The following is a 26167-nucleotide window of genomic DNA, read 5'->3' as shown; positions in this document are numbered from 1 at the left end:
AGATTAAATTAAAACAACAGTGTATTTAGCAAACTTTAATTACGATAGTATTAAAAGCAAGGCAGGTTAGGAGTTAAAACAAATATGTCTAGTTGTAACCCTAAGCACAAACAGATACAGTACAGAAATCAATCTACATACAAAGTGCGCTCGAGCAACGCACACATAGACACTGCTCACGGACACGATATTTCGGACCGGTTGGGACCAGTCCGAGCGCGAGTGCCATCCGCTTGAGACACGCGTCTGTGAACTTTTTTGTGCAATAAGCAATAATGGAGAAACAAAAAAAAAGTTATTATAACTGTTCAGTGGACGGTTGTTTAAATTCAACATTAAACGGTGAATTGTCGTTTTTTAAGCTACCAGTGGTTTCAGAGAGGTAAGTTATTAGGTAAGTAGGTATCTGCTTGTAGTTCGATGGTTCGTTTTAACGTTAAACAGAACAGTTAGGTAGGTAGGTAAGCACCCCGCCTCGGCCACTACTAGATACTACGAGTGCCACTACCACGATAGTTTTTTGTGCATAAGTCATAGTTAACAACCCTAGAGCGACCGCACGAGCGTAGGTATGAAAAGTGAAGTACATACATGTGATTGACTTCTGTACTGTATCTGTTTTGTGCCCTAAGGTAAGAAAGTGGTGTAACCAGGTGGTGGAGAATATTGGGGTGGCTGATCTTTACTTTTTACAAGGAGAGGACGCGCGCTGCGAGGGCCTGGCGGTTGCTTCCACCTGTAACATCGAGTAGTGTTTTTTATTCAGTCTTGTCGGCCAGGCACAGTTGGCACAGACTCACTGGTAATCAAAAGCTTAGAGTCAGACCGAGAAAAGTCTGCAGCGATTTTCATAGCCCACGCAGTGCAAGTGTCATTTTAAACGTCAAACTTCTATAAATTTCTGACGTGTAAATAACACTTGCACTGCGTGGGCTATCAAAATCGCTGCAGACTTTTCTTGGTCTAACTCTATTAATCCAAAAGACCCATGGACCACTTGCCACCCCTCTGGTGTTGACGGTAATTGCTCGTTTGCCTTCCATAAAAAACGGCCAAGTGCGAATCAGACTCGCGCACGAAGGGTTCCGTACCATTACGCAAAAATAAAAAATAATAAAAAAAAAACGGCAAAAAAATCACGTTTGTATGGAAGCCCCATTTACTTGAATATTTATTTTTCACCTCAGCAGCTCGAACAAGGGTACTTTGATTCTTAAAAACAGTGAGCAAAATGCGATTTTGCTCACTGAGTGAGACAAAATGACATTCAAGTGACCTTTATAGTCAAATGTCATTTCAACATGCGGGGTCTAATACAAGTTCGAAATACTTGGGTTCTATTATCTCTGTCCCTTTCACACTGTTAGCAAAAAGAAATAGACAAAAAAAAGTTAAAACAGCATTCAACGGTATATTCACGGTTTATAATAGACCCCCGAAAAACTTCAGACCGCATCGTTCCAAACCACGTACGAGTATGAATTCTTAATAATTAATAAATAAAAATAAAGTTTAAGATTTGATAAAAACTGATATAATACTATATTTTAGGTATTTTATTGTACAATTAAAATAATGAACTCAAAAAATTCACAGATCATCACGCAAAATTCATTATTTTACTTTTAAGAATTTCTACCATAGTTGACAAATAGTACGTATCCGCAATTCGGACCGTATCTTACAAAGATTTTTTTTACAAAAAAAAGTTGTCGATTGAAGTGTCAGTTGATGTTTGTTATTTCCATATTATTTTACTGAAATTTATTATTACGTTTTGTTTTTGTGTTCCATTGCGGTAATTAAACTTAATTGTTTGTATATCTTAAGAAAACATGAGTGCAGATATTAAGTGATGAAGAAGGATTACATTTTTCAAGTAGTCTAATAGGTATGTTCTCACTGCTCAGGTGAAAAATGTTGTGTACTACACGAGATCAAAGTTATTTACATCTCGTGCGCTTTTGAGTCCCTTACTACGCTCAAGATTCTAAATTACATATAGAATCTTTCCCTTGCACGGGACTCAAAATAAGCACTCGAAGAAATATCAAACTTTGATCTCTTGTTGTACAAATAACTATTATTTTGGTGGCAACAGAAATACATCATCTGTGAAAATTTCAACTCTCTATCACGGTTCATGAGTTACAGCCTGGTGACAGACAGACAGACGGACAGTGGAGTCTTAGTAATAATAGGGTCCCGTTTTTACCCTTTGGGTACGGAACCCTAAAAAGCAAGCTGTCTTACCATGGCACTAAGCTGAGATCGTAAGGAGGCTTCGGGCGAGCGAGGCGCTCGGACCGCTCGCGTTTCAGTGTGTCCCTGTCTCGCACGGCCGCGCACCAAGCTCGTAGTGTGAAGAAGTAGATCAGTTCTACTCCGGATAGTAGTGAGAAGCCAAGGAAGAGGCCGGCGATGCCGCCGAATGATACTAAATAATACAGAAATTACGTACAGTCAGCAGCAGAAATTGCTAAGTGGGCGAGGTGTTCAAAATTACTGACGCGCTCTTATTCTCTTAACAATAGATTAGATTAGATTAGATTATTTATTTCATGAAATAAATTACAGTACAACTTTGCCTAAGCCAAAATTATAAGAATTTACATCACAATCGTCAAAAACTAAAAACTAACATGCATGAATTCCATAAACCATTATATAATTTAATATTATATCTCCCAAAAAGGATCGTCAGGGTAGTAATTCACAATAAATATAAATATGAAATATATGTCAATTTTTCATTATAAAGAGTAATTACCATAAAATATTTAATAACAGAAATATGTCAGTTGAATAAGGCAATAAAATGTATATTATGCAAAAGTAAGATCCATAAATTCCTTAACAGAGTACATAGGGTTATTCAATAAAAGGTTTCTGAGTTTGCGCCTAAATGTTTCGTCCGATGTTTCAGATTTTAAATCAGCGGGTAGATGTTCATAGACCTTTGGTCCTATTACGCGTGGGTTCTTTGTCGCTAGTGCCGTCCGATGCGAGATCATTCTTAATCGGGGTGGCCGGCGAGATTGTATTTCAGGCGCTCTCGTTTGTTCGTACATATTTATATTGTCTCGCACAAACATGATCACCTCGAATAAAGTCGCGTCAAGATCATTTTTAACACCTCGCCCGCTTAGCAAATATTGCTGCTGACTGTATAAGCATAGAGAAATATAGTAAGACAAGAGTGCTCACTCCATACATCAGTTCAGACTATTAATTTCAGTGTCTACATCTAGCATCAAGTAGCGGAACTATCAGTACTGCTACTTGACAATAGATGTAGCACCGACCGGAATGTCTTATGCTGTTGAGATAAGACTTTCCGGTCGGTGCTACATCTATTGTCAAGTAGCAGTACTGATAGTTCCGCTACTCGATGCTAGATGCTAATAGTCTTTTTGGTACTAAAACTAATGTATGGAGTGAGCACTCTATGTATTTTTTTCTCTATGGTATAAGTAAGATTTTCTAGCAAAGTGGCGCCCAACGTGGGGCCAAACAGGCAAACACTGATTTATCATTTTAACCGTTCATTTTGACCTTGTCATCGATATGGCTGTCATTTTCATGCTCTAGTTACGTAGCGTGTATATATACAGGTAACCAAACTAGTACCCAATAACGTTGGACCAAAACTATTAAATTATTGCCGTAGGAGAAGATAGTATTTAAATATTTAGACAATCCTTAAAAAAACTGAAAAATTCGCAGTTAATCATTTAATGGAAAATCTTACTTTACGAAAATAGATATAGCTACGTTTTAGCACTGTTTTGTCAAATATGGTTCTGCATCTAAGCAAGGTTCCCATTATTTGCGTTTTATTGTGGCACGTACCCAACAAGTCGACCCAGCCGAACAACACCTCACGTTTGTACCGCACCATGGGCCAAGATACGAACTCCGTTTCCAGTGACGTCGTTGACATCGGCCCTTTACTCGTACTGCAACAAAAAACGTAAATTATTACATTACAACACTTGTATCCGGTGCCATTATAATAATCTTTGACCATTTGGTAGGCTCTCAATTTAACAATCTTAGGCATCTTGAACTTTAAATATCTAACCTCGAAATTATTAGATTTTCTGACATCAGAAAGACCCTAAACGATGCCTTCTCTTGTCTTATCAAGCAAGTTCGAATGGAGCTAACTAAATGGGGCACCGTGTGCAAGCAGACCAGCTCGCAGGAACACCAGGATACGTCTGTGATGGAGTCCACACGATTCGCGATGCACTCTAGCTCTAGTACTGTACAAGTATTGTTAGTTACTGGACTTCGGTAAGCTTCTCCACTTCGTACACCATGTGCGAGCAACCCAGATCGAAGGAACACCAGGACACGTCTGTGATGGAGTCCACACGATTCGCGATGCACTCTAGCTCTAGTACTGTACAAGTATTGTTAGTTAACTTACTGGACTTCGGTAAGCTTCTCCACTTCGTACACCGTGTGCGAGCAACCCAGATCGAAGGAACACCAGGACACGTCTGTGATGGAGTCCACACGATTCGCGATGCACTCTAGCTCTAGTACTGTACAAGTATTGTTAGTTAACTTACTGGACTTCGGTAAGCTTCTCCACTTCGTACACCGTGTGCGAGCAACCCAGATCGAAGGAACACCAGGACACGTCTGTGATGGAGTCCACACGATTCGCGATGCACTCTAGCTCTAGTACTGTACAAGTATTGTTGGTTAACTTACTCGACTTCGGTAAGCTTCTCCACTTCGTACACCATGTGCGAGCAACCCAGATCGAAGGAACACCAGGACACGTCTGTGATGGAGTCCACACGATTCGCGATGCACTTTGGCTCTAGTACTGTACAAGTATTGTTAGTTAACTTACTGGACTTCGGTAAGCTTCTCCACTTCGTACACCATGTGCGAGCAACCCAGATCGAAGGAACACCAGGACACGTCTGTGATGGAGTCCACACGATTCGCGATGCACTCTAGCTCTAGTACTGTACAAGTATTGTTGGTTAACTTACTGGACTTCGGTAAGTTTCTCCACTTCGTACACCGTGTGCGAGCACCCCAGCTCGCAGGAGCACCAGGACACGTCTGTGATGGAGTGGACTACAAGTCCATGTGGTTAGCGATGCACTCTAGTTCTTGTACTGTACAAGTATTATTCGTTAACTTACTCGACTTCGGTAAGTTTCTCCACTTCGTACACCGTGTGCGAGCAGCCCAGCTCGCAGGAACACCAGGATACGTCTGTGATGGAGTCCATGTGGTTAGCGATGCACTCTAGTTCTAGTACTGTACAAGTATTATTCGTTAACCTACTCGACTTCGGTAAGTTTCTCCACTTCGTACACCGTGTGCGAGCAGCCCAGCTCGCAGGAACACCAGGATACGTCTGTGATGGAGTCCATGTGGTTAGCGATGCACTCTAGTTCTAATACTGTGCAGTGCCGGTAGCCCGCTGCAAGATATGAAAGGATTTTAACAGAGCTCTTTGAATCCATATGATTGGTTCACTGGTGATCGTAGGTCTAGCTTCTGACTTATTTTCTATATGGGTCGTTTTAATCTAAGGGCGTCCGCTAGCTGGCGCGGGTGCATGTAGCAGGTGCACGCACGCGGGTGCCATTGTAGGTATCGCTGCCTTCCTTATGACATAGGTACCTAATTTGCTAGTTGGGTAAAATCTATCCCACGCGTCCGCGCCCGTTAGCATTCCTCATACTATTTTTCGTAAACCCGCCGACCCGCTCCGTGCAACCGCGCCATCTTTAGACCCAATTTGAGAAAACTTAAGGGGCTGCGGGAGCTTCACACGACGATCTTAGGAGTTGTGTGATTATGTGACGATTATTTATGAAATTCCTCAAAACGGACATAAAATATTAAAACATTTCCTTACGTATTGTAGGGTAAAAATGCGGCACACATCTGCACGCGGCTCTACTCCGCTGCATGCGGCACTGCCGCATACAGGCCGAGTACGTGTATATATCCGAAGTCTCCAGGGCCTGCTCGTCGGCGAACACGCAGCGCCTCTGCCGTATCGACAGCTGTCGCGCGTCCTCCGTCGTATACGTGTGTTTCACGGAGAAAGAAACCTTTTCTACGCGACGGTCCCAGGAATGCTGGGCGCTTTGCTCTAGGCCCGCCATTTCTTCGGTTGCGTGGATGTAAATCTGGAATGGAGGCTTGGTTAAACTTGTATACCATGAAAGTTGCAAACGTATAGCCTGGGTAAGCGGTGACCGAGCTCGTCCATAGCTGCTTATTTTTTAAGATCCTCATCTAAAGAAATCTACAGACTTTCATTCTACAGACGGAACATGGTCGTAATAACTCGTACCGTCTGTCGAGTAGGTGCCATAGTCGTGTGACATCATTAATCATCATTAAATACAGCCAACATCTTACGTCAATGATGGTATCATTCCGGTACGAGTTGAAGAGGAAGGACCACTTAGCATCCGTCTCGTGGATAAACGCCTCTACGAAAGATTCCGACTCAGTTTGAGATTGCCTGTAACATAATATTGAATTAGAGAACGTAAGTAAACGTAAACGGCACTTGGCATGCACTTATCCGGTGTGTTCCCATTTGTCCCGCCGTTATGATTTTGTATGCAGCGCCTATTCCCATCTGTTCCCGGCGGAAACAAATGGGAATACACCATAATCTCCGCTTCTTAGCAAGTAGTATTAGGTACTTGCTTTTTAGCAAGTACCTACCTATTGAAATAGTAAGGTTCGTAAGCGACTCTACTTTATAGTACCTTAGTACCTACATAATAGTTTATGTGACGTAACGCGACGTAAGTGTAAGTTTGGGTTTATGAAACGAACTGAAAGCTGGTTTATGATGTGTGTGTATAAATTAGTATTTTATACAATCGTGATATAATGGAGAGCTTTTCAGTCGACTACCGTGTTAAGGCCACGAAGCATGCTGAGTGGCCTTGATGGGTACGAGATTGAAAAGCTTGATTATATAACTATTGTATGCAATACTTTTTCTACGAGTCAAAAATTAATAAATGTAAATAGACAAATTGTTATTATCATGCCATGGCCACCAAGTCTCGGCGTGCCGCGAGTTGAAGGCGTAACAGAACCCCATCTCGGTGAAGACCGGCGCCAGCAGATCGTAGCACTCCTCAGAATCGCCCTTCCATTCACACTCGTAGAACAATGAATCGGGGTGACGAACAATCTAAAAGAAAATCATTTTAACAATAAATATTATAAATTTAAAAGTGCAAAAATTACTGTCTTGGGTCTTGGATGGGCGTGCAAGAAGTGTACCTAACGCTCTTACGGTAGATGTCGCTTGGATCCCCTTGACCCATATGGTGGAAAGATTTGCTGGCTATGGATGAGGTCTTGGTGGCTCAGATGGTAATAGAGCGCTGGAGTATCGATCCAGAGGCCGTGAGTGCAAGTCACACCTAAGACAGTAATTTTGCCACTTTTAAATTTATTCATTTAATCATTTAATCATTTAATCATTGCAATCATGTACAACATTATAAGCTTAATAGCATAGCATAGTTCGCAGACGTTTCTGCTTGTTAAAAATTAAAATAAATATAATGATAAATAAATAAATACATATTATAGCACATTCTTACACAGATTCACTAAGTCCCACAGTAAGCTCAAGAAGGCCAGAAGGAAGGAAGAATAATTTGTTATAAGTTTAGATTTTAGGTGTTATTTAAACTGTTTGTTTTTTATACAAACGGGTAAAAATAATGATATATGATGATACTCACTATATTACTATATATAATCTACATAAATAACATAAGTATATAAATAACTAACTAGGTTGTTTAGACGACAACGGTTTCACTCACTTGAATTTTTAGTCGCTATTCGTTGTTATAGTTCAGTTTAAAATATGTCTCACGAAAGTTTAATATCAACTATATAACTAGGTATATAACTAAAATAAAATAATAAAATACATAAACTAAACTGTGGTGTGTGTCTCTCGGTGAGAACTGCTGCTGTAGAGGTATATGTATGTCCAGTACCTATTTAAGTGTCTCCGTCTCCCGATGTTCTATTCTACACATATGTATATAGCAAGATGGAGTTATCAATGTTACTCACGCTATACACAGCCTTCTTAGGGTCCGCGGCTGGTGGGGACATCACCTCAGAGCCTCGGCCGACCAGCTCCGGGTCGATCACGAACTCTTTAGCGCGCTCCACTATCGTGCGGTAACTGAGGGTCGCGAGCCAGCGGAGCATGTCTGCCGCGTGCGATGGTGGCGTGTCTCCCCATGTTCTATGTTTAAAGTGAATGAAAACCTATAAGTAGGTGTAGCGGAAATAATGGAAAAAAGTTCAGGCATTTGGTTTGAAAGGGTGGGTTGCCAGAATAAAAAGTTTACTACGCGCTTGAAATAAGAGAGGAAACGTAAAACCTGAGAACTACATTACTAACTTTGGCTATTGGAATAGTAGTGTGGCCTGTAATTTGTTCATGTATGATTATTTCCTTAGAGGATATAACCAAACGGAGACGCCTTGTCTTTAATTTTATATACAAAAAAGTGTGCCGATTTTAGCGGGCGTCAAATGTATGCGCAACGTGAAAATAGCCATGTCAGATAAACGTCAGTCCATACATTGTTTATGACCATTGGCTGCCTATTTTCGACAGAGGGGAACGCCTGATAATGGCTACTCGTCCGTTTGGTTATATCCTCTAAGATTATTTCACTACTTTTAGCTTGCGGTGTACCTATCACTGAGGTAGGTGATGAACTACTCTAAAACAAAGCAACATCAATCTCAACTTTCGACTGTCTTCGAAATCCATTTTGTCGGCGGGCAATTCTTGCACGACGCTCACCTACTTAAAATCTTAACTTGTTTTGATTTTATTTTAACCGGTTCCGGTGTTACAATCGATTAACTAAGCTTTATTTAATTGATATCGTAACGAAATTGTTCCGTAATCTGTTACAGTACTAATTTCACTCCCACTGAACTAATTAACGACAAACATCATTAGATAAGTCCTTACGTGTTAATATATTGTTGCAATAATTCTTCATCGACCGGATTAAGATCGCATATTGTGACAGCCGGAAAAGGCACTTCCCAGTTGTGAAAATCCGTGTCCAAACCTGCAAAAATATTGTCATTGACTTAATTTCGGTGATTATTATAACTTGGTCGTTTAGCAATGCATGGTCTTCGGAGTTCTCATCTGTAGAACTGGACTCAGGTTTAAATGAGCACTTGGCGTACAAACTTAGCACAGACGGATTCTACACAGCCGGCCTAGCCAAGGTAACAATCGCTATCGCTACGACAATGCCCGTTGCGACAGTGACCGTTGCGTTGCGATCATTACGGAGCGTAAGCGATTGGCATGTTGGCTACGGGGCCAGACTCAAAACATTTTAGACTCGCTATTTTGCTATAGGTAAAACTTAAAAATTGATAAGGCAGTTATTATTATAGAACTCGATTCTCATATAATGTACCTGTAATCGTCGGGTTAGTCTGGAATTTCTCCCATAAGCTGACAATGATGATGCAAGTGGTCACCGCTCCTACCGCGCAGAAACTAAACCACATAAATCTGTAAACAAATAATGTTTATTTTTCCAACCGTTTCGAAATATATTGGGCATCAACAAAATCTTCCCTGAATATTGAATCATTCAGTAGAAACAAACTACAGAAATACAGACTTTATTGGACTTTACAACTCAATAATTATTTACTTACTTTTCACAAAATGGTCGATCCTTCTCAGCAATATACCGGACGCCATGGAGAGAAGAATTGTTGAAAAATTCCGTAGTCTGATGACGTAAGCTCGTTGCAAAGAGGGAAATGCCGCCGTCATGTTTCTCCTTCTCATTTTTTAACACATTCCTTTGATAAACGCCAGGGTACACCTTCATTGTTTACATTTTTCACTAGATTATCATATCAAAATAAACCACATTGTGAAAAATATACGAAGTCACTGAACAAAATGAGGCATGACAAGATTATGATCTGTTTTATCGATCGCGGTTGCGTGACAAATTATTTCCTAATCGTAGTAAGTTGTCGGTATAATACAATTAATAAATGAATGTTTAACGATTTTTGAAGCATGACACCGTTTTTTATCTGATCCAGCACCCCGATTTTCCCCTTGCTATTACAATTTATAACACTATTAAACATAACTGAGCGGGCTTCGCCTGCCTGGGATTCTACCTAGTTCATATCCAACTCCTTCCCCAGTAAGAGATTCAACTTTTTATTCTATAAATAAAAAATCCGTTTAACCATAATTACGTTTATTAATGAGCAGGCTAATGACCAACCTAACACAATTGCATTACGACATACCGTTATCTCTCTAATGCTAACAACAACATAGATACCTAGTCTACTTAACCATTTGAACGCAATTCGTCTTTACCTTATTCTAATATACGGTCTACAAATGGTCAAGCACTGTGTCAAGGACTTATCTAATTTACAGGGCACTCATTGGTTTAGGTTTAGGAGGCGATGGAGGCGAAGGCAGCTCCGCCTCTGGAGGCGCCAGAGGTTCAATCTGGACATCGAGGTCTTGCAACGCATCGTCTAGAATCTTGATCTTGCCTAAAATTTTCTCGGCTTGAAGATTGTAGCCCGGCTCTAGCATTTTACCGGTTGGATTTTGCTTGAATAGATGTTCCGCCTATAATACAATAATACAGAATCTTAATATCAGCCGAAAGACGTCTATTACTGGACAAATACTATTAAGTATCGAGTCGCCACTCCGCATTGACCATCAAGTCGATAGTTAGGTATACGCAAAGCAAAGCTTCATCGATTCTACATTATCGTATAGTTAAGCCCAAAGGCCATTGCTCGACATCTCTTATTTCCAAGGTTTCACCAAAGCCCGAGCGCTGCGATACGAGGATGCGACTGTTCCCTGCAATTTTTGCCAGTTTGCCTTCTTGAATTTTGGGTTGGAGATGGAGAGACTGTATTTACAATTTTTACCAGATAGTCATTGGATCAGGCAGGCTGACCTGGCTTCAAGCAACGCCAGTTAGAATACTGTGATGCACAAGACAGTTGCGCATTAGCTCGCTTACTATAACGCGGTTATCACACTGGTACGCTATGCGCGGCGTGCGAATCTGTATATGCCGCCTAACACGTTACTCTACCTACTCATGGCTTAGGTTCAGCAGGTGTACATAACAAGTCATCTCAAACGCTAGACTAATGTAAGGGTCCCTTACGATCTTGACCAGGGGCCCGTTTCTCAAAAGCTTGTACCTTGTAATGTAAGTGGAAGTCCCGTTCTAACATAAGCTGTCAAAAAGGACATCCGCTTGTATTACGAGTGACAAGCTTTTGAGAAACGGGCCCCAGACCATCGATCTACCTTGTGAATCACATAAAAAAAAAAGTTGTGAATCGCATACCAAGTTGTGAATCGAGACTACAACTACATATAATTATATATTTACCAGAAAGTCGATAGGGTCAGCAGGTCTCAGCCTAGCGACTTCGAGCAGGGCCGGAGTGAGTGTGGGAAAGATGTTGTGCACCAAATAGTTGCGCATCGGCTCGCCGGCCGCCGCTAGCGCTTGTTCCTCCTCTTCTCGCATCGCAGCGTATAGTTCCGACTAAAATCACATGTACGTATTCAACTGTGGTATCCATATGGTTTAGACAATAGACAAAGGAAAACTAAGAAGCATTAAGTAGAGCAAAATATCTTAGCTGCAGATAAGACAGCTGAACTATTTGGCGCGGTACTAATACCCCATAAAATATGCGCGGTTACTAGTTTGTCAAAGTGACGTATGAGCTCTAGATAACATAAAATATATGACGACATACAGCGCCATCTACTTCAGTTGTCTCATCTGCCGGCATACAACTCTTTTTATTTTCAAACGCAGTGCCTTTGTATATTTTCGACTCGTAAAAATCACATATCACATCATTAGGGCTGATTTAGACGGCGCGCGAACTCGCATGCGATTTTAGTTACATTGCGGACTGTTGTGTTGGTTACGTCCAGATCAACCGACCGATCAAAACCCGCAATGTAATGAAACTGGCATGCGAGTTCTCGCATCGTCTAAATGAGCCCTTACTCACCCAGTATTCCATTTTGTCCTCCCGGTCTTTCCTCATATTTTCCTCTAGCTCTTTCTGCGCCTTAGCTTCTTCATTCCGCTGTATGGCTTTGTCTTCTTTTGCTTTCTTTTCAGCGGCCTCAATCATAGCTAAAATAAATTGGAGACGTTAGATTTTTGAAACATGTGACATAAAAATTAGAGACTCGATAAAATGAAAATGAAGGCAATATAGTGACAAGATGGGTAACTTATGAAAGAACAACTTTTCCAAAGGTTTCCATTCCTTAACCCTTTAACCGCCAGAGTCTGATATATAAGACATTACATATCCAGTTCATTTCGCCACAGTCATAAATAAGACAAAGATCTGATTTGGTTTTTACAGCACATTTATAACTCCCGTAACTACGTCAACCTTACTCTGCGTGATGGTACAATTACTGTCGGTGGCGACACGAGCACGCTCGATCAAAAATTGCTGGCGGTTAAAAGGTTAAAAAATCTCGAAGTTATCTATTCGTACGTCGACTCGACTGATAAAGATAAAAACTACACATTAGGCACGAGCGGCACATCGGACATAACGAACTAATCAATTGCGACAGAAGTTCGTTGATCGTATTATTTTTGGGCAAATTTTATTTGTAGAATGTTTCTCTATCGCTTACCGAGTAATTTAGAATATCTGCAAGGCCGTCCCATCCGCAAAGAAACGGCCGCATACGGCCCCTTCATAGCATAATCGGAATGTTCCTTCACATGCACTATGAGAGGGTGTATGTCCAGCTCGTCAAAGAAATTCAGTGGTGTGACGTCACGGGCGTCGTTGGTACGGAACTCGAAGAGGCGGTTGAGCACAACCTCTTCGTCTAGTCGGGAGTCACCCTCGGGTAGTTTCATAGCTTTGTCGCAAATGAAGTCGTCGGTCGCTTCAAGGCTTACTACAATATCTGCAAAGAAACCGGTAACCGGTGGTGGATTGGCAATTTGGCGTGCATTTTCGGTTGATGTCAGATTTGATGGTTGACAGAGTTTTAAAAATTCTTGAAAAAAATAACCTTTGAAGTAGAAACTCAAAACAGTCAAAACATACTACTTGAATTAGCCACATACAAATTTCTTGGGATATTTTACGTACCAGGCAGAATTTTCTTCAGAACATTACTGTACAAATCAGCATCTTCGTCAAACTTGTCTTCTTCATTTTCCTCTTCGGCGTCAGAATCTTGTTCTTCTCCTCTGTCAAATACTGCAGTAATCATTAGGTACTATTTCGTTTTGGTAAACGTGTGAAATTTAATTTGATTAGGCATAGAAAGCGCTATTAGGTACTCTTTTAATTTTAATACTAGAACTTTGGTACTTATGAATTTTCCGGAACCTACGGAACATCCTTGGTCTGTACCAGTGGATTTTCGGTGGAAAAAAAAACATCGTGTTGAAACAAGACTAATCCCAATGAGGCCTTATAGTTTCTTCATTTGGGGTGGAGATCAAATGTCAATTCTTGTTATTGGATGCCCAGGCTGCGCAGATTCCCTTAGTGAGCTATGCCAGGACAGCTTAGCACTAAGAAGGTGGTGACCATGATGGTATAAAGGGGATAAAAAAGTGCCAGATTCCCGAGTAACCTATCAAAAAGTCGGTTGAAATAGAACCATTTCAATCTACTCAATAATATTATATTGAACAACGTGCTCACGCGCAGTGCCCTGCGGTATAGTGTTCGGAAACCCGTCCAGCACCCAACCTCTGTTGAGAGCTTCTCGGCACAGCAATCTTTTTCGCATATACCTGAGACAGGAAAAACACGTCGTATTAAGTTCGGATTGACCAGAGGCCATTCATTATTTACGTGTTAAAATTTGACGTGACAAACTGACAGTACCCCAGTCTCACCACCTTGCAGAGCTCCTAGCTTCCTCGTTATTTATCCACAGTTCTTAGAACATCCCCTATAATATCTATATAAGCCCGTAACGCATACACCATAATATCTACCTCGCTGACGGCAAGCCCGTCCTGCATCACAGGCAACCCTTGCCTCACACGCCTCGTCTTCAACGTTATCCTACTCATTCATCCCCACTTTTTCGGACATACCTCATAGCAGGAGGAGGATCTTTAATCCCTTAACAATATGGCCTGGCCGTCTCGCTCGCTAGGTCATCCTCAGCCGCGTTGTCCTCCTCATCGCTCATACCCACCACTTCTTCTTATGGCGATACACCTCTCATTAATTATGTATGCCCCATCTTCTAAGAATAAGTCCCCATATCTATAAGATCTTGGGTCAAGAGGACGTTCCCCAATGCGTTGGATGGATCAGATAAAAGCCCTTACCAACACCCCACTTAACACGTGCCAGAGAAGCATCTGCCATGGAGAACTGGCGTAGAATCGTTCGTCGTTCGACGTGACCACGACTGCTCTGCGAAGAGTAATTCGACGGATAAGAAGAATCTATAAGATAGTACGTACCCAGTAATCTCCTCCTCGCTGATGGCCAGCCCGGCTTGCATCACAGCCAACTCTTGCCTCACCGCCGCGCGTGCCTCCTCATCCTCAGCGTTGTCGTCCTCATCGTCCACAACTTCCTCTTCGGGAGATATTTGGGGCAACGCGGATGTTTCTCCCTCGTCCCAGTGGGCAACACGGCGTGCCTATCACCAAATATCTAGTTTACATGCTTGCTACATGACAATTTATCTACTTAAAAAAAATTACGCGTATTCATGTCCGTCTGAAACACTTGGATCTACGTACGTAGCCGCTCCACTTGATCTTATTCTAAGCAACTAAGTAACCACGAAGGCTGGCTCGACCCTGGTGAATCTTATCATCAGTTCCTTTTTGGTTTCAAGCTTTAGGAAATACACGACACAAAAATCTTGCCTAATATTGATAAGTTAAAAAAATAAGTAGGTATCTGCTGACAGTCAGCTAAATGGGTGATAACAATTCCCTTTGTCGTTATATAATAGAAACTTTTCAGACGTGTTTAGGCCACGAAATTTGCCGAGTGGCCTAAGTAAAGTACCTACGTGATTGAAAAGAATTGAATAAATGATTTCTATTCTATTCTATTCTAAAAGCTTGATTACTTAGGTATACAATACTTACAATATTGTTTCTATGAGTCAACAAAAATAATAGTTTTACGACCATATACAACCTAAATAAAACAAAATTAGGTAGGTAAATATCTCAGTTGATAAAAGGATAAAACAAAAGACATCTACTTTTTTTCATAAAAAAAAACCGGCCAAGTGCGAGCCGGACTCGCGCACGGAGGGTTCCGCACCATCAACAAAAAATAGAGCAAAAAAAATCGTGTTTGTTGTATGGGAAATAAATATTTATTTTATTTTATTTTTAGTATTTGTTGTTATAGCGGCAACAGAGATACATAATTGAAAATTTCAACTGTCTAGCTATCGCGGTTCATGAGATACAGCCTGGTGACAGACGGACGGACGGACGGACAGACAGCGAACTCTTAGTAATAGGGTCCCGTTTTTTACCCTTTGGGTACGGAACCCTAAAAAGCTTGTTGATGTCTTTTGTTCTATCCTTTGGTTTTGTCCTCTTGATCGCGGCGAGACGCGATTGGTCGCTAAAGTGTTTCGTAATGAAGTCATTATAGTTGAGTCGGGAGCCCATAGTGAAAAGTAGGTATGTCATGTTAGTTTTTTTTACGAAGTCTTAATTCAACCATTAAAGCAGGGATGTTGCGGATGCAGATTTTTTGACATCCGCAGATGCGGATATTTAAGGGCTCACATTCGCGGATGCGGATGCGGATGTCAAGATTAGGTACTTAGAAAACGTCAAATATTACATTTTTAGTATTTTTTTATTAAAGAAAACGAAACGTTTAGTATTTGAGCAAGAATATAGGCGCGTTATAATACTTATAATTAATAAACAGTAACTTCGCCGACTTTTCTGGATCTAGACGATTTCGTTATAGGTAATGACGAAATTACCTAGCAGTCCTAGCACTTACGCCGCCGCTAAGAAGTTCCTGTACCGACTTGTTCGACATCCGCATCCGCATAAGCTCCGCATCGACTTTATGCGGATGCGGATGTTGAAAATAATGCGGAAGTTCCGCGGTTGTGGATGCGGATGCGGATGTTCGAAACATCCCTGCATTAAAGTAGTAAACGAAGTAGGTAGAAAAAAACGCTAACCAAATCCTCCATGACATCTTTAGCGGCAGTTTCAGGTGATATGTAAACAAGACCGTAGTTCTCACAGATTTGCTTTGCCAGAGCCGTTTTTCCGACTATAGGTGGGCCATAAATAACGATCTGAGAAATAATATATTATGTTATAGGAATTCAAGGTATTTGCTCGGTGAAAGCACTATTTTAAATACCCTTCTATTAGACGTTGGCCTTCCTAAGGACCGTGAGTCCGTGACACCGTAAGTTAGGTGCTTAAACTTCAAGCACATCTACTTTGAAAATGGTGTAGGTAGTAATTCTGAATGTCGAAAACCTTCGGATACTTCCGAAAAAGGACTCTTGATATAATGGAATTTCGAGTCATTTTCGGAATTATCCAACATACGAAATTACCCGAATACACCCTATGTATTTCAGCTGGGTTGATGGCCACTAGATATTTGACTATAAGACCTGAGTAAAATACCATTGTACACACGAATATATTTCACGAGAAACATGATTCTGGACATCACGGACATCACGGTGGCCACCCATTTTCAACTGACATGCATGACTGTACTGGGGCCTTATATACCATGATGTCTTATTGCGATTCTGGTTAGGACCTAAACTGAATTGCTAAGGGACGGAGTTATGCGACTCATGTAGCTCCGTCCTTTAGCAATTCAGTTTAGGTCCTAAACAGAATCGCAATAACTTATTGCTTATTGCCAATTAGACATCATGGTAAGGCCCAAGACAATGAAAAAACCGTGATGTCCACAGATCCAGATCCGGATCCAGAAAATCTCACTTTAAATGGCTTCAGTCCTCGTAGTTTCTTGAACTCCTTTATGAGAAACGGGGTATATTCGGCAAATGGCAGCTCAGTGGTCCACTGGAGAGACATGGTCTCCACGATAAACCCCGGTTCCATGCTCAGGTTCAGTGTCATAAGGTCGAAAATCCTTTGCTGTGTAATGGACAAGAATCTCAGAAACTTTTTGCATGAGTTTAAGCTACAGAATGCAAATCTGTGTTCTATGATATTAATTTAAATTTGTTGATTACGAAAATCTTTTAGCATTGTCTGAGTGTGTCTAAGGTCAATGTGGAGAAGACCAACTGTCAGGTAAGTCCGTCTACAAGCTCTTTCGTCACTTCTAACTCTTGTGATTGTATACAAATACTTACTTACTCCACTTAACCTTTTAACCACCAGCAATTTTTGATCGAGCGTGCTCGTGTCGCCACCGACAGTAATTGTACCACGCAAAGTAAGGTTAAGACTATACCAGTCACGGGAGTTATAAATGTGCTGTAAAAACCAAATCAGATCTTTGTCTTATTTATCAGACTGTGGCGAAATGAGCTGGATATGTAATGTCTTATATATCAGACTCTGGCGGTTAAAGGGTTAAAGAAGGTCGGCAGAGCAGAAGGAGCGAAACTTAATGTGAAAATGTGAAATTTAGTGGGCTCAATAAACATTTTTATAATAATATATCATAGGACATTTACAAATAAATGATTTTACCGGGATTCGAACCCAGGACCGCGGCTTCACAGACAGGGTCACTACCCACTAGGCCAGACCGGTCGTTTTATATGAATTTACATGTTGATTGATAATAAGTATAATAACGTAAAATAACACGTTACATCCATTTCCGGAATCAAGAAGGCGTCTTCCTGTGGGATGCATTTGAACATTCCTGTCCCAGCGGAGCGACCAAGGGATATCACTATCTGAAGGAAAAATCACTGTTTGAATTGGGGGTATTAATGCAATGTTCTGTCGCCAGAGTGCAGCACTAGCACCCATCGTAAACCATAGAGTAACTTAGACATACTGTGCCTCTGCCTTAACGTGTTTTTTTTTTAAGTTTTCACAGGCGCCATACATCAAGGCGGTTTGTTTACAAAGGGCATACCGGGAAACGCGAAATCGATAGGTACTGAGCTATCTGCCTCTTTATCTCTCGAATATGCTAGTCATATAGAGGTTAGATAACAAAATTTCGACTTTCGAGGGCAGCTGTTGACACCATTTATTTGTAAAGATCATCTATAGGTATGTATACCTACACAGTGGACAATAACAACCTTCTAATTCTTATTCTTACCCTCTCGTTTGCGGTAGACCCTTAGATTGTGACGGATTGTGGTAGTGGCGCCCCCTACGCAGAGTTTCGTGTAATATTCCCTATTGAATCAGGTATTTAACTACTCAATCAGGGTAAAGGAATAAATAAATGGGTTTGGTTGAAAAGAGCTACACAATTAATAAATAAGTTTTTGGCAAAAATTACCAACATTTCTGGTACAAGCTCGCCGACTTTTCTTAATTCCACAGCTAGGCAACTAATATTCATCGAGACAATTCTAACAACCCTTAACACAATTAGTTTGCATTGTTTTATCACAGAGTTTCCATGGCCACCTCCTGTCTCTATCATCAGATCAGCTCCATGTCATTATAATTTATAATATTGCAATGTCATGCAATCCAATCCAATCCATCCAATTTACATAATGCAAAATTTCAGCTCAATCGGGCAGTGGTCAAATTTAGCTTCCAAGATTTGACCCACAGTAACATACATTTTTTTTACTACACAGAGCATGTTTAAATAAATAAATAAATTATAGTTAAGTTGGGGTCCCATAGTGAAAAAAGTATGCGATTTCACTTTGGTATCTATCTATATAGCCTTTTATTCCGATCCTTGGGTACAACGGTTATTATTATTAAGTCGATTTTATTATTTTTACTACAATATGTCCCGCAGTTCGGTGTGCCTCTTGGCATAGGCATGCATAGGCCTCCTCCAACCATCTCCACTGTACTCTGCCCTCTGCAACTCTGGACCAGTAAGGCCCCAGGGTTAAGCGGATTTCATCTACCCATCTTGTTTTTGGATGTTTTTGTTTTCTACTTTGGTATACGAAGTCTTAATTCAGAAAGCATTTTTTCTTTTTTTTTTCTTTTTTATAAATAAATAAATAAATATAAATAAATATTATGGGACAATCTTACACAAATCGACCTAGTCCCACGGTAAGCTCATAAGGCTTGTGTTGTGGGTACTAGACGACGATATATATAATAATATAGATACATATAAGTACTTAAATACATAGAAAACATCCATAACTAAGGAACAAATATTTGTGATGAACACACAAATAAATGCCCTTACCGGGATTCGAACCCGGGACCTCCAGCTTCGTAGGCAGGGTCACTACCGACTAGGCTACGGAGGCCATTGCAGTCTACGAGTAGAAAAAACTTATAAAATACTCTATGCCATATAACTCGTGTATTTCTAAATTTAGTTCCATAGTTAAAATAATACGTAGGTAACCTCTCTTTGCTTCGTTACGTTTTGTTCAACAGCCAACATGAATAATTTCCTCGGGAAATCCGTCACCAAATTGTAGACGATTCTGAAACCATTAATGTCTCGTTTAAAACTATGTATGCATTATAATTCTTGATTTAACATAACTAAATATAGTCTATGCAACGTATCGCTCTTGATAAATTCAAGTGACAAAGCAATTTTCAGATTTACCTATTTAGTTTAGCATTTCGATGCTAATAGTCTGCATACAAGCAATATACAAGCATAATAGTAGCTACGAGTATACTTCATTTTTTTTTGGGTAGTTATAACTCGTATGCTGGGAACAGTTGTGTAATGAAGCCTCGTGAACGTCAGCCGCACTCTCTAATCACCAGGCACTTACTGCGCTAAATCCAGAACGTTGATAAGTGGAACCGCGTTTGCGCCTCTTCCAAGGATCGGCAGAAGTGGTTCACACTCCCAAGCCTTCTGGAACCAGTAGTACAGCACGTCCTCTCGCCCGCCGTACGTCACGCCCGCACACACCACTGTGGCACTATAATTGTGACACTACAATGTATTACTCACCGCGTGGGTCAAAATTACCCCGTTCGAAAGCGGAGTAATTTTGAAAATCGCTATCGAATGTGAACGGACCGCTCTTCAACATCACTCAGCAGTAAACTGTGAACCCTTCTCATGTCATAACGAGCCTTTAAGAGCTCGGTGTCTAACCAAGATGCCAATCGTTTGCGCTATTACCAAATTTCATTAAATTAGAACTTTTACTAGAGTTATCGCGGAATAAACAATCAAAGATCAAAAAACTACGAAGCCGATCTGCCAGCCGTGAGTTCAAAGTTGAATGTAAGAACTTCGCTTCGCTCGCTCGTTCGATTAATAATTTTGGGCAATAGCCTAATAGTGAGTTTGTAAGTTCTAAGTATTTGGAAGACAGTCTTAAGCGTACAGCTTATAACATTCGCTTAGAAAGACGCCGCAATGTACTTTCCGACGAACCGAAATCGTCATTATAGATTTTGTTTTAATACTGAGGTTAAACCATACAAGCCACGATGTCAGAACGGTTGCTTAGATAAGACCATAAGTGAGTCACGGCCGTAGTATCCACGCGTCACTACTCATAGAACAATAGATCGGTATTACACTCTAAAGCTACAAGTTTGTAATAGCTAAAACCTGTATATTGTGACCTCAGTATCCATAGTAAAATATGACATCAAGGGTCATGCTGATATTGGTTATTTGACTAAAACAAAAGCCTAGTAATATCTACCGGCAGACATACGCCTAAGGTTTTTTGTTGACCCAAGCATATTGCATCACGGCAGTAATTAATGTCTTACCCGATTTGCCTTCGATACTTTCTCGCAATGCCTATGACTTCGTTTTCGGTATCGTAGTGTAGTTTGTAGTTGAGGTGAGGCTTTCTTTTGCGGAAATCGGTTTCGATGAACGGCATTTCTGGGTTATCCTGGGCAAAAGTTGGGTGAAGTCGTTTTTTATGTGGTAATAAATTACCCTGATTTTGTGTTTAGCTACTGTACCTACAAATTGGGCTCAGCCGGCACTTGTTATGGCATAAATAGGTGCCACAATTTTCTTTCCACACATTAGGTTAGTAATAGCACAATTTAGGTCGCGTTGTTTTATGACATAATATATGTAGTTCCTATGACCACCTCCTATCTCAATCATCAGATCAGCTCGATGGTAGGACCATAATATTTCATTGTCACCCGACTGACCCGACTTACTTTAGATAGGTACTTATGCATGCAAATCGGAAACCGGAAAGTTAGTCAAATTTAACTTGCATGATTTGACCCCTGCAAAGTAGTAAGTACCTACATACACTGCAAGTTAAATAAAAGCTTGTAAAAATACACGCACATTTCAATTAATGGACAGGCACTTGGCCTGCACAGTGCACAATAATCAAAATGCGGTAGGTACATCGCAATAGACAGGATGTCGCAAAAAAAGGAAGAATGTTTCCGGCGGCGCCCAATGTGGAAGCATTTACTCAATTTGGTAACAAAATAATCGAACGGTTTTAAAACAAATCTTTCACAAAACGGAAATATATTTGTGTCATAACTAACTCTTGGGGCAATGGATAAGTAAGGGCAGTTCCAAAAATCAATAACACAATTATGTTCTTTTTAACTTTTGATTTTATGCAAGGAATTTCGTACGCACATATAACACCCGTGCGATAGCCTCCTAAGGCCCAAGGTCCTACCTATAGTACGTACTTCTTCAGTTCGATGTAATTTAAACCATTTTAAATGTAGTAGTTTTTAAGGTTTTTTTTTATTATTGTATTTTTTGACATGTGCCGTTAAAGTATGTAAAAATTTACTTCTCTCTATCTATGTTTGAAATGAAACAGTCCTAATAAATACCTACTTAATCTACAGGTTATTTACCGACGTCTAAACATAACTGATTTATATGAACGCAGTAATAAATGATTTAAACCATGTTCAATTGGAACAGAGTCGCTTTTGCGTTGTTTCGTTTAATTTTCAAACAACGCATAATCAACTTTATTTCCTACAGTTTAGGCTCAAATTTCAGTGGCAAATTTTATATGGTATGTATGGTTGGGCCTTGGGCCTTAGGAGGATAGAGATAAGAACAGGTGGCGGGTCAATGCACGAAATTCTTCGTGCTTAGCGTCCGTACTTTTTTTTATAAAAAAATAAAATAAAAAAAGACGTCCGTACTGTACCACTAAGCCAGATAATTCGGGGAAACTTACAGGATCCAAACGTTTGGTGGCGGCCCAGCCGGCCTAGCCAAGGTGACGATCGCTTGCGCTTCGCCATCGAATCGCTTTGTGTCTCTCTATCACTCTTCCGTATTAGTGCGACAGTGACAGTTGCGTTTCGATCGCTACGGAGCGTAAGCGATTGGCACGTTCGCTACGCGCTGGTCATAACACAGTGGAGATGAGGATCAAGTATCGCTTTTTTATCGTCGAGCTCTGTACTGCATTCATGGTTAAATCCAGGACCAGCTATGCATGCATTGGGAGAGTCACAACCGACTAGGCCATCAGATAATTCGAGGAAACTTACAGGATCCAAAGGTCTGGTGGCGGCCCAGGTCATATCGGCGGGGCGTGCAGCGTGGCGTCGGGCTCACAAGTGATTTGAGCAGCGAGGCCGCTCCTATACGTTTGTATTTGTTTGAGATACACGCCGCTCGCCCCGCCCCGCAAAACGCCCGACATGAGCGTCCACTCAGGGCTTACACTTAGAGTCGCCTGTGTTTACTTCACCATCGGGCTACAACGTTGCTATCACTAGATTCTAATAGTGTTATGAAATCCCACTTTCGTCTTAGCAAGAATCTCTGTCAACTCTGTGGTGGAAACTCACCGGATCCAAAGGTTTGGTGGCGGCCCAGGTCATAACAGTGGAGATGAGGATCAAGTATCGCTTGTTGGAGTCGCCTGCGGCCGCTTCATCGTCGGGTTCTGAAGCGCCACTCCCGTGTTTCGCCAGCAAATCTTTTAGCACTGCAAGTATTTTGAATCTGTGGTAAAAAAGCTCACATTTCTCGTGATGGCTAGATTTACACTGTGACCACGCTATCTTTGTACAAACTTGGCATTGGCACTATAAATGTATAAATAAATCGATTTCTAATTTAGGTACTTAATTAGGGCTGAAAAGAGTGACGCATTGCCGTGGGTAGCGTGTGGTTACGAACATGATTAAAAGTATTAAAACATTGTTTTCCTATTTTGACTCATTTAAATCTAAATGCTTAACCGTGTCGTGTTTGGTCGTTTTTCGTCATCGGTACTTAAATACCGAACTGAAACTCAATTTATTTATTTATTTAAGGTTCACCAACAATTGTTGACATCGATACATTAAAAAAGTACTAGCTATTACATATAAGGAGTGGTGTCACAATCAGTTACAGGTAAACACCGCATGCAAAACATATATAAGTAAACAACTATAAAAATACTTAAATTTAAACTTATTATCTAATTATTTATTTTTTAACAAATATTTTCTGACAAATGTTATAAATCTATATTGTGGGTCAAAGTGCATATCCGCCTTGTCACAGCAACCATTAGCAATTTTACATAACCTGCATATTGGAGAGTTAGTGCCTGAGACTGATCTTCTAGGTGGGGGGGGGGATTTCTTTTAATTTTACTGTAAGGACTGAGTGGACGGTCGACGCGGAGCGTTCGGCGGGGCGTGTGTTTACAAATGATTTGAGCAGCGTGCACTAAGGCCACTCCTAAGTATATGTTTGCATTTGTTTAACACGCACGCCCAACACGATCGTCCACTCAGGCCTTACACTTACGCACTTACGCTTAATGTAATCCATGGCGATTCTCAATTCGTCCCGATCGTAGCTGATGTCCAGCACGACCGTGCCGCATGTGAGCATGTCGGGCAGAACCTGGTCCTTCGGAATGATCCGCGCTACGTTGTCCAGTGTTTTTATCTTGGGGTCAGTGACGGTACCTAGGGAATTCATGATAATATGCTATAAAAGAAGCCCACCCCTCTTAGCTATTATGCATAATAGATTTTACAGTACCCAACGTATGCAAGGGTTAAGTTGTGTTATGAAATCTGAACCCTGAAATTTGACAACATAACGCATTGCATACATGGGCTCAGTTTATCACTGCCGTTATATTTATGCGGTCAGCCGCATTTATACAGGAAGAATGGAAACCTAGGAAAATGTGAAAAAAGGGCGACAGAGAGTTATAAAAGAGAGCCAACCCCCAAGTAGGTGGGAGTGCTTTTGGGCTGTGTTATCTACGCGTAAGTACCTACCTACACACAGCCTCAAAATTACATAATCATTGAAAGAGTTCCTAGCAGCGTAACCGTAACGCTACTCGCTTCATTCGCTCGGGCGGGTCGCTGACGCTTTCTTAGAGGCCTTCTAGTTTAACTTACCGATAATTTCATACGGTATCTCAGGCGGCGGCGGCGGCAAAGGCTCTGCATCCTCGGCCACCATAACCGGCGGGGAAGGTGCCCTCGCTTGTTCCGCATTCCTTTCCAGAATAATCTTCGACATAAGCTCTAGTATTCGCTCGCCATGGTACGAGTCCAAATTGTTGATAAAATAGCGCTTATATGAGAACTGATTGTCGAGCTCTGAAGATGAGTTTGACGATATTATATCGCGTGATTTATTCATTTTGCGAACTTTAAGCTATACCTATTATTATTATAGAAAAAAATCTATTTTTTTAAGTTTTAGTGACATTGGACAATGACATTTGACAAGTATTTTTTCTCTTTATTTTCAGTTTGTCTGTAAGAGGTTTGTTATATTATAAGGTCCTCGATTGAGCTGAAGTCAAAGAGTAATTGGAGTAAAGTAAATATTTATAATAGGTTTGTGTGTGTTATTTTCGTTATCGTTTTGTGTAACCCGTGCGAAGCCCGTGCGGGTCACTAGCAAAACTTATTAAGCGTTCTTGGCGTTGTGGGTACCTACCACATTTAAAGGCCAGAGCACACCGGTTGCGTGTGCGTAGACGTGCACGTGCGCTAAAATGTTGCTGCACGCATACGTCACGCAAGCGATGTGCCGTCTCTCATAAGGATCTGTATATTACAACGCGCACGTACACATCTACGCACACACAGCCGGTGTGCACAGGCATTAAGATTCGCATTAGTAAGTCGCGTGCGCCACTGTGGGCATCCATGTGTTAAAAACTGAGGTTCTAAACAAGTAAAACAGCATATTCTTAAAGAATGAAGCATAATATATTATGTCCAGCATGTAAAACAAACACATAATGATATCCTCTATAACAATTAATAAGTAAATCATTCAATTTATTAAAATAATATGTAGGTACTCAAATATTAAGTGAGAACTAAAACAAGTACCTACATTTCTAAAATAGAAGATATTTAGATTATTAGATTACATTTTAAAATATTCGATTATACTTAGTCTTATTTAAAATTGCTTAACTTATATAATTAGTCAATAATTGTTCCCAAGCACCTTGATACAAAAAATACCAATGTTTATTGGCACTATTAATTTGTAATAAAACTAATAAATATATCGACATATATATTTGATAAAATAAACACAGCACCCGTATTCTGCCGCCTTAGAGAACACACAGTTTATCATTTAAATTTATTTATTTAATTTACACTCGCAAGCAATGCAAAACGGTCGGTTTGCTTTGAGATCTCACAAACAATGTGGCCTGTTTTTATATCTTTTCACTGTATAGCAGATGTATAGTTAGTTCATATACATACATGTATGAATTTTTTCACCTTATTGCATGGATTATGGTAAAGAAATGTATACGTAGCACCTATTACATAGGTTCAAATAACGATGAATAAACTATCTGTAGTATTCTGTAGGTACAGTCAGCTGCAGAGAAAAGGTACCACACCCCTGCATACAAACTTCTATGCAGGAGTGGTACCTTTTCTCTGCAGCTGACGGTACCTAGTTACTGTATTTT

The 26167-nt window shown here is 40.6% G+C and overlaps 2 protein-coding genes across 2 annotated transcripts; both read right to left on the bottom strand.

The window, feature by feature from the left end:
- Positions 1 to 627: 627 nt before the first annotated feature.
- LOC134650605 (sodium channel protein Nach) lies at positions 628 to 9988 on the bottom strand. Its single transcript, XM_063505557.1, has 11 exons — positions 9745 to 9988; positions 9498 to 9595; positions 9032 to 9134; positions 8110 to 8287; positions 7059 to 7204; positions 6409 to 6514; positions 5897 to 6173; positions 5317 to 5455; positions 3853 to 3959; positions 2254 to 2437; positions 628 to 736 (listed from the first exon to the last, which is right to left on the bottom strand). Exons 1-11 carry the CDS (start codon positions 9921 to 9923, stop codon positions 628 to 630), a joined length of 1626 nt encoding a protein of 541 aa, XP_063361627.1. The 5' UTR covers positions 9924 to 9988.
- A 488-nt stretch (positions 9989 to 10476) lies between these two features.
- LOC134650129 (adenylate kinase 7-like) lies at positions 10477 to 24869 on the bottom strand. Its single transcript, XM_063504969.1, has 16 exons — positions 24612 to 24869; positions 24009 to 24164; positions 23046 to 23185; positions 21003 to 21130; positions 20039 to 20191; positions 19654 to 19735; positions 17948 to 18034; positions 17100 to 17258; positions 16307 to 16426; positions 14592 to 14773; positions 13813 to 13904; positions 13249 to 13359; positions 12779 to 13060; positions 12130 to 12257; positions 11490 to 11648; positions 10477 to 10699 (listed from the first exon to the last, which is right to left on the bottom strand). Exons 1-16 carry the CDS (start codon positions 24856 to 24858, stop codon positions 10493 to 10495), a joined length of 2433 nt encoding a protein of 810 aa, XP_063361039.1. The 5' UTR covers positions 24859 to 24869; the 3' UTR covers positions 10477 to 10492.
- Positions 24870 to 26167: the final 1298 nt, after the last annotated feature.

The sequence above is a fragment of the Cydia amplana genome, chromosome 8 (assembly GCF_948474715.1).
Source record: "Cydia amplana chromosome 8, ilCydAmpl1.1, whole genome shotgun sequence".
NCBI classification, from domain to species: Eukaryota; Metazoa; Arthropoda; class Insecta; order Lepidoptera; family Tortricidae; genus Cydia; species Cydia amplana.
The sequence above is the reverse complement of the archived record's forward strand: the minus strand, read 5'-3'. Positions and strand labels throughout refer to the sequence as shown.

Excerpts from the sequence above, each read along its gene's own strand:
- LOC134650605 (XM_063505557.1), bottom strand. The coding sequence starts at position 9,923 with ATGAAGGTGTACCCTGGCGTTTATCAAAGGAATGTGTTAAAAAATGAG. Across the intron at positions 6,515-7,058 it reads GCCGAGACTTGGTGGCCATG|GCAATCTCAAACTGAGTCGG; the intron begins GCATGATAATAA and ends ATTATGTTACAG. Across the intron at positions 5,456-5,896 it reads GCATTTTTACCCTACAATAC|CGGGCTACCGGCACTGCACA; the intron begins GTAAGGAAATGT and ends CATATCTTGCAG.
- LOC134650129 (XM_063504969.1), bottom strand. The coding sequence starts at position 24,858 with ATGAATAAATCACGCGATATAATATCGTCAAACTCATCTTCAGAGCTC. Across the intron at positions 18,035-19,653 it reads ACGTAACGAAGCAAAGAGAG|ATAGTGATATCCCTTGGTCG; the intron begins GTTACCTACGTA and ends TTTTTCCTTCAG. Across the intron at positions 11,649-12,129 it reads AGGACAAAATGGAATACTGG|TCGGAACTATACGCTGCGAT; the intron begins GTGAGTAAGGGC and ends ATGTGATTTTAG.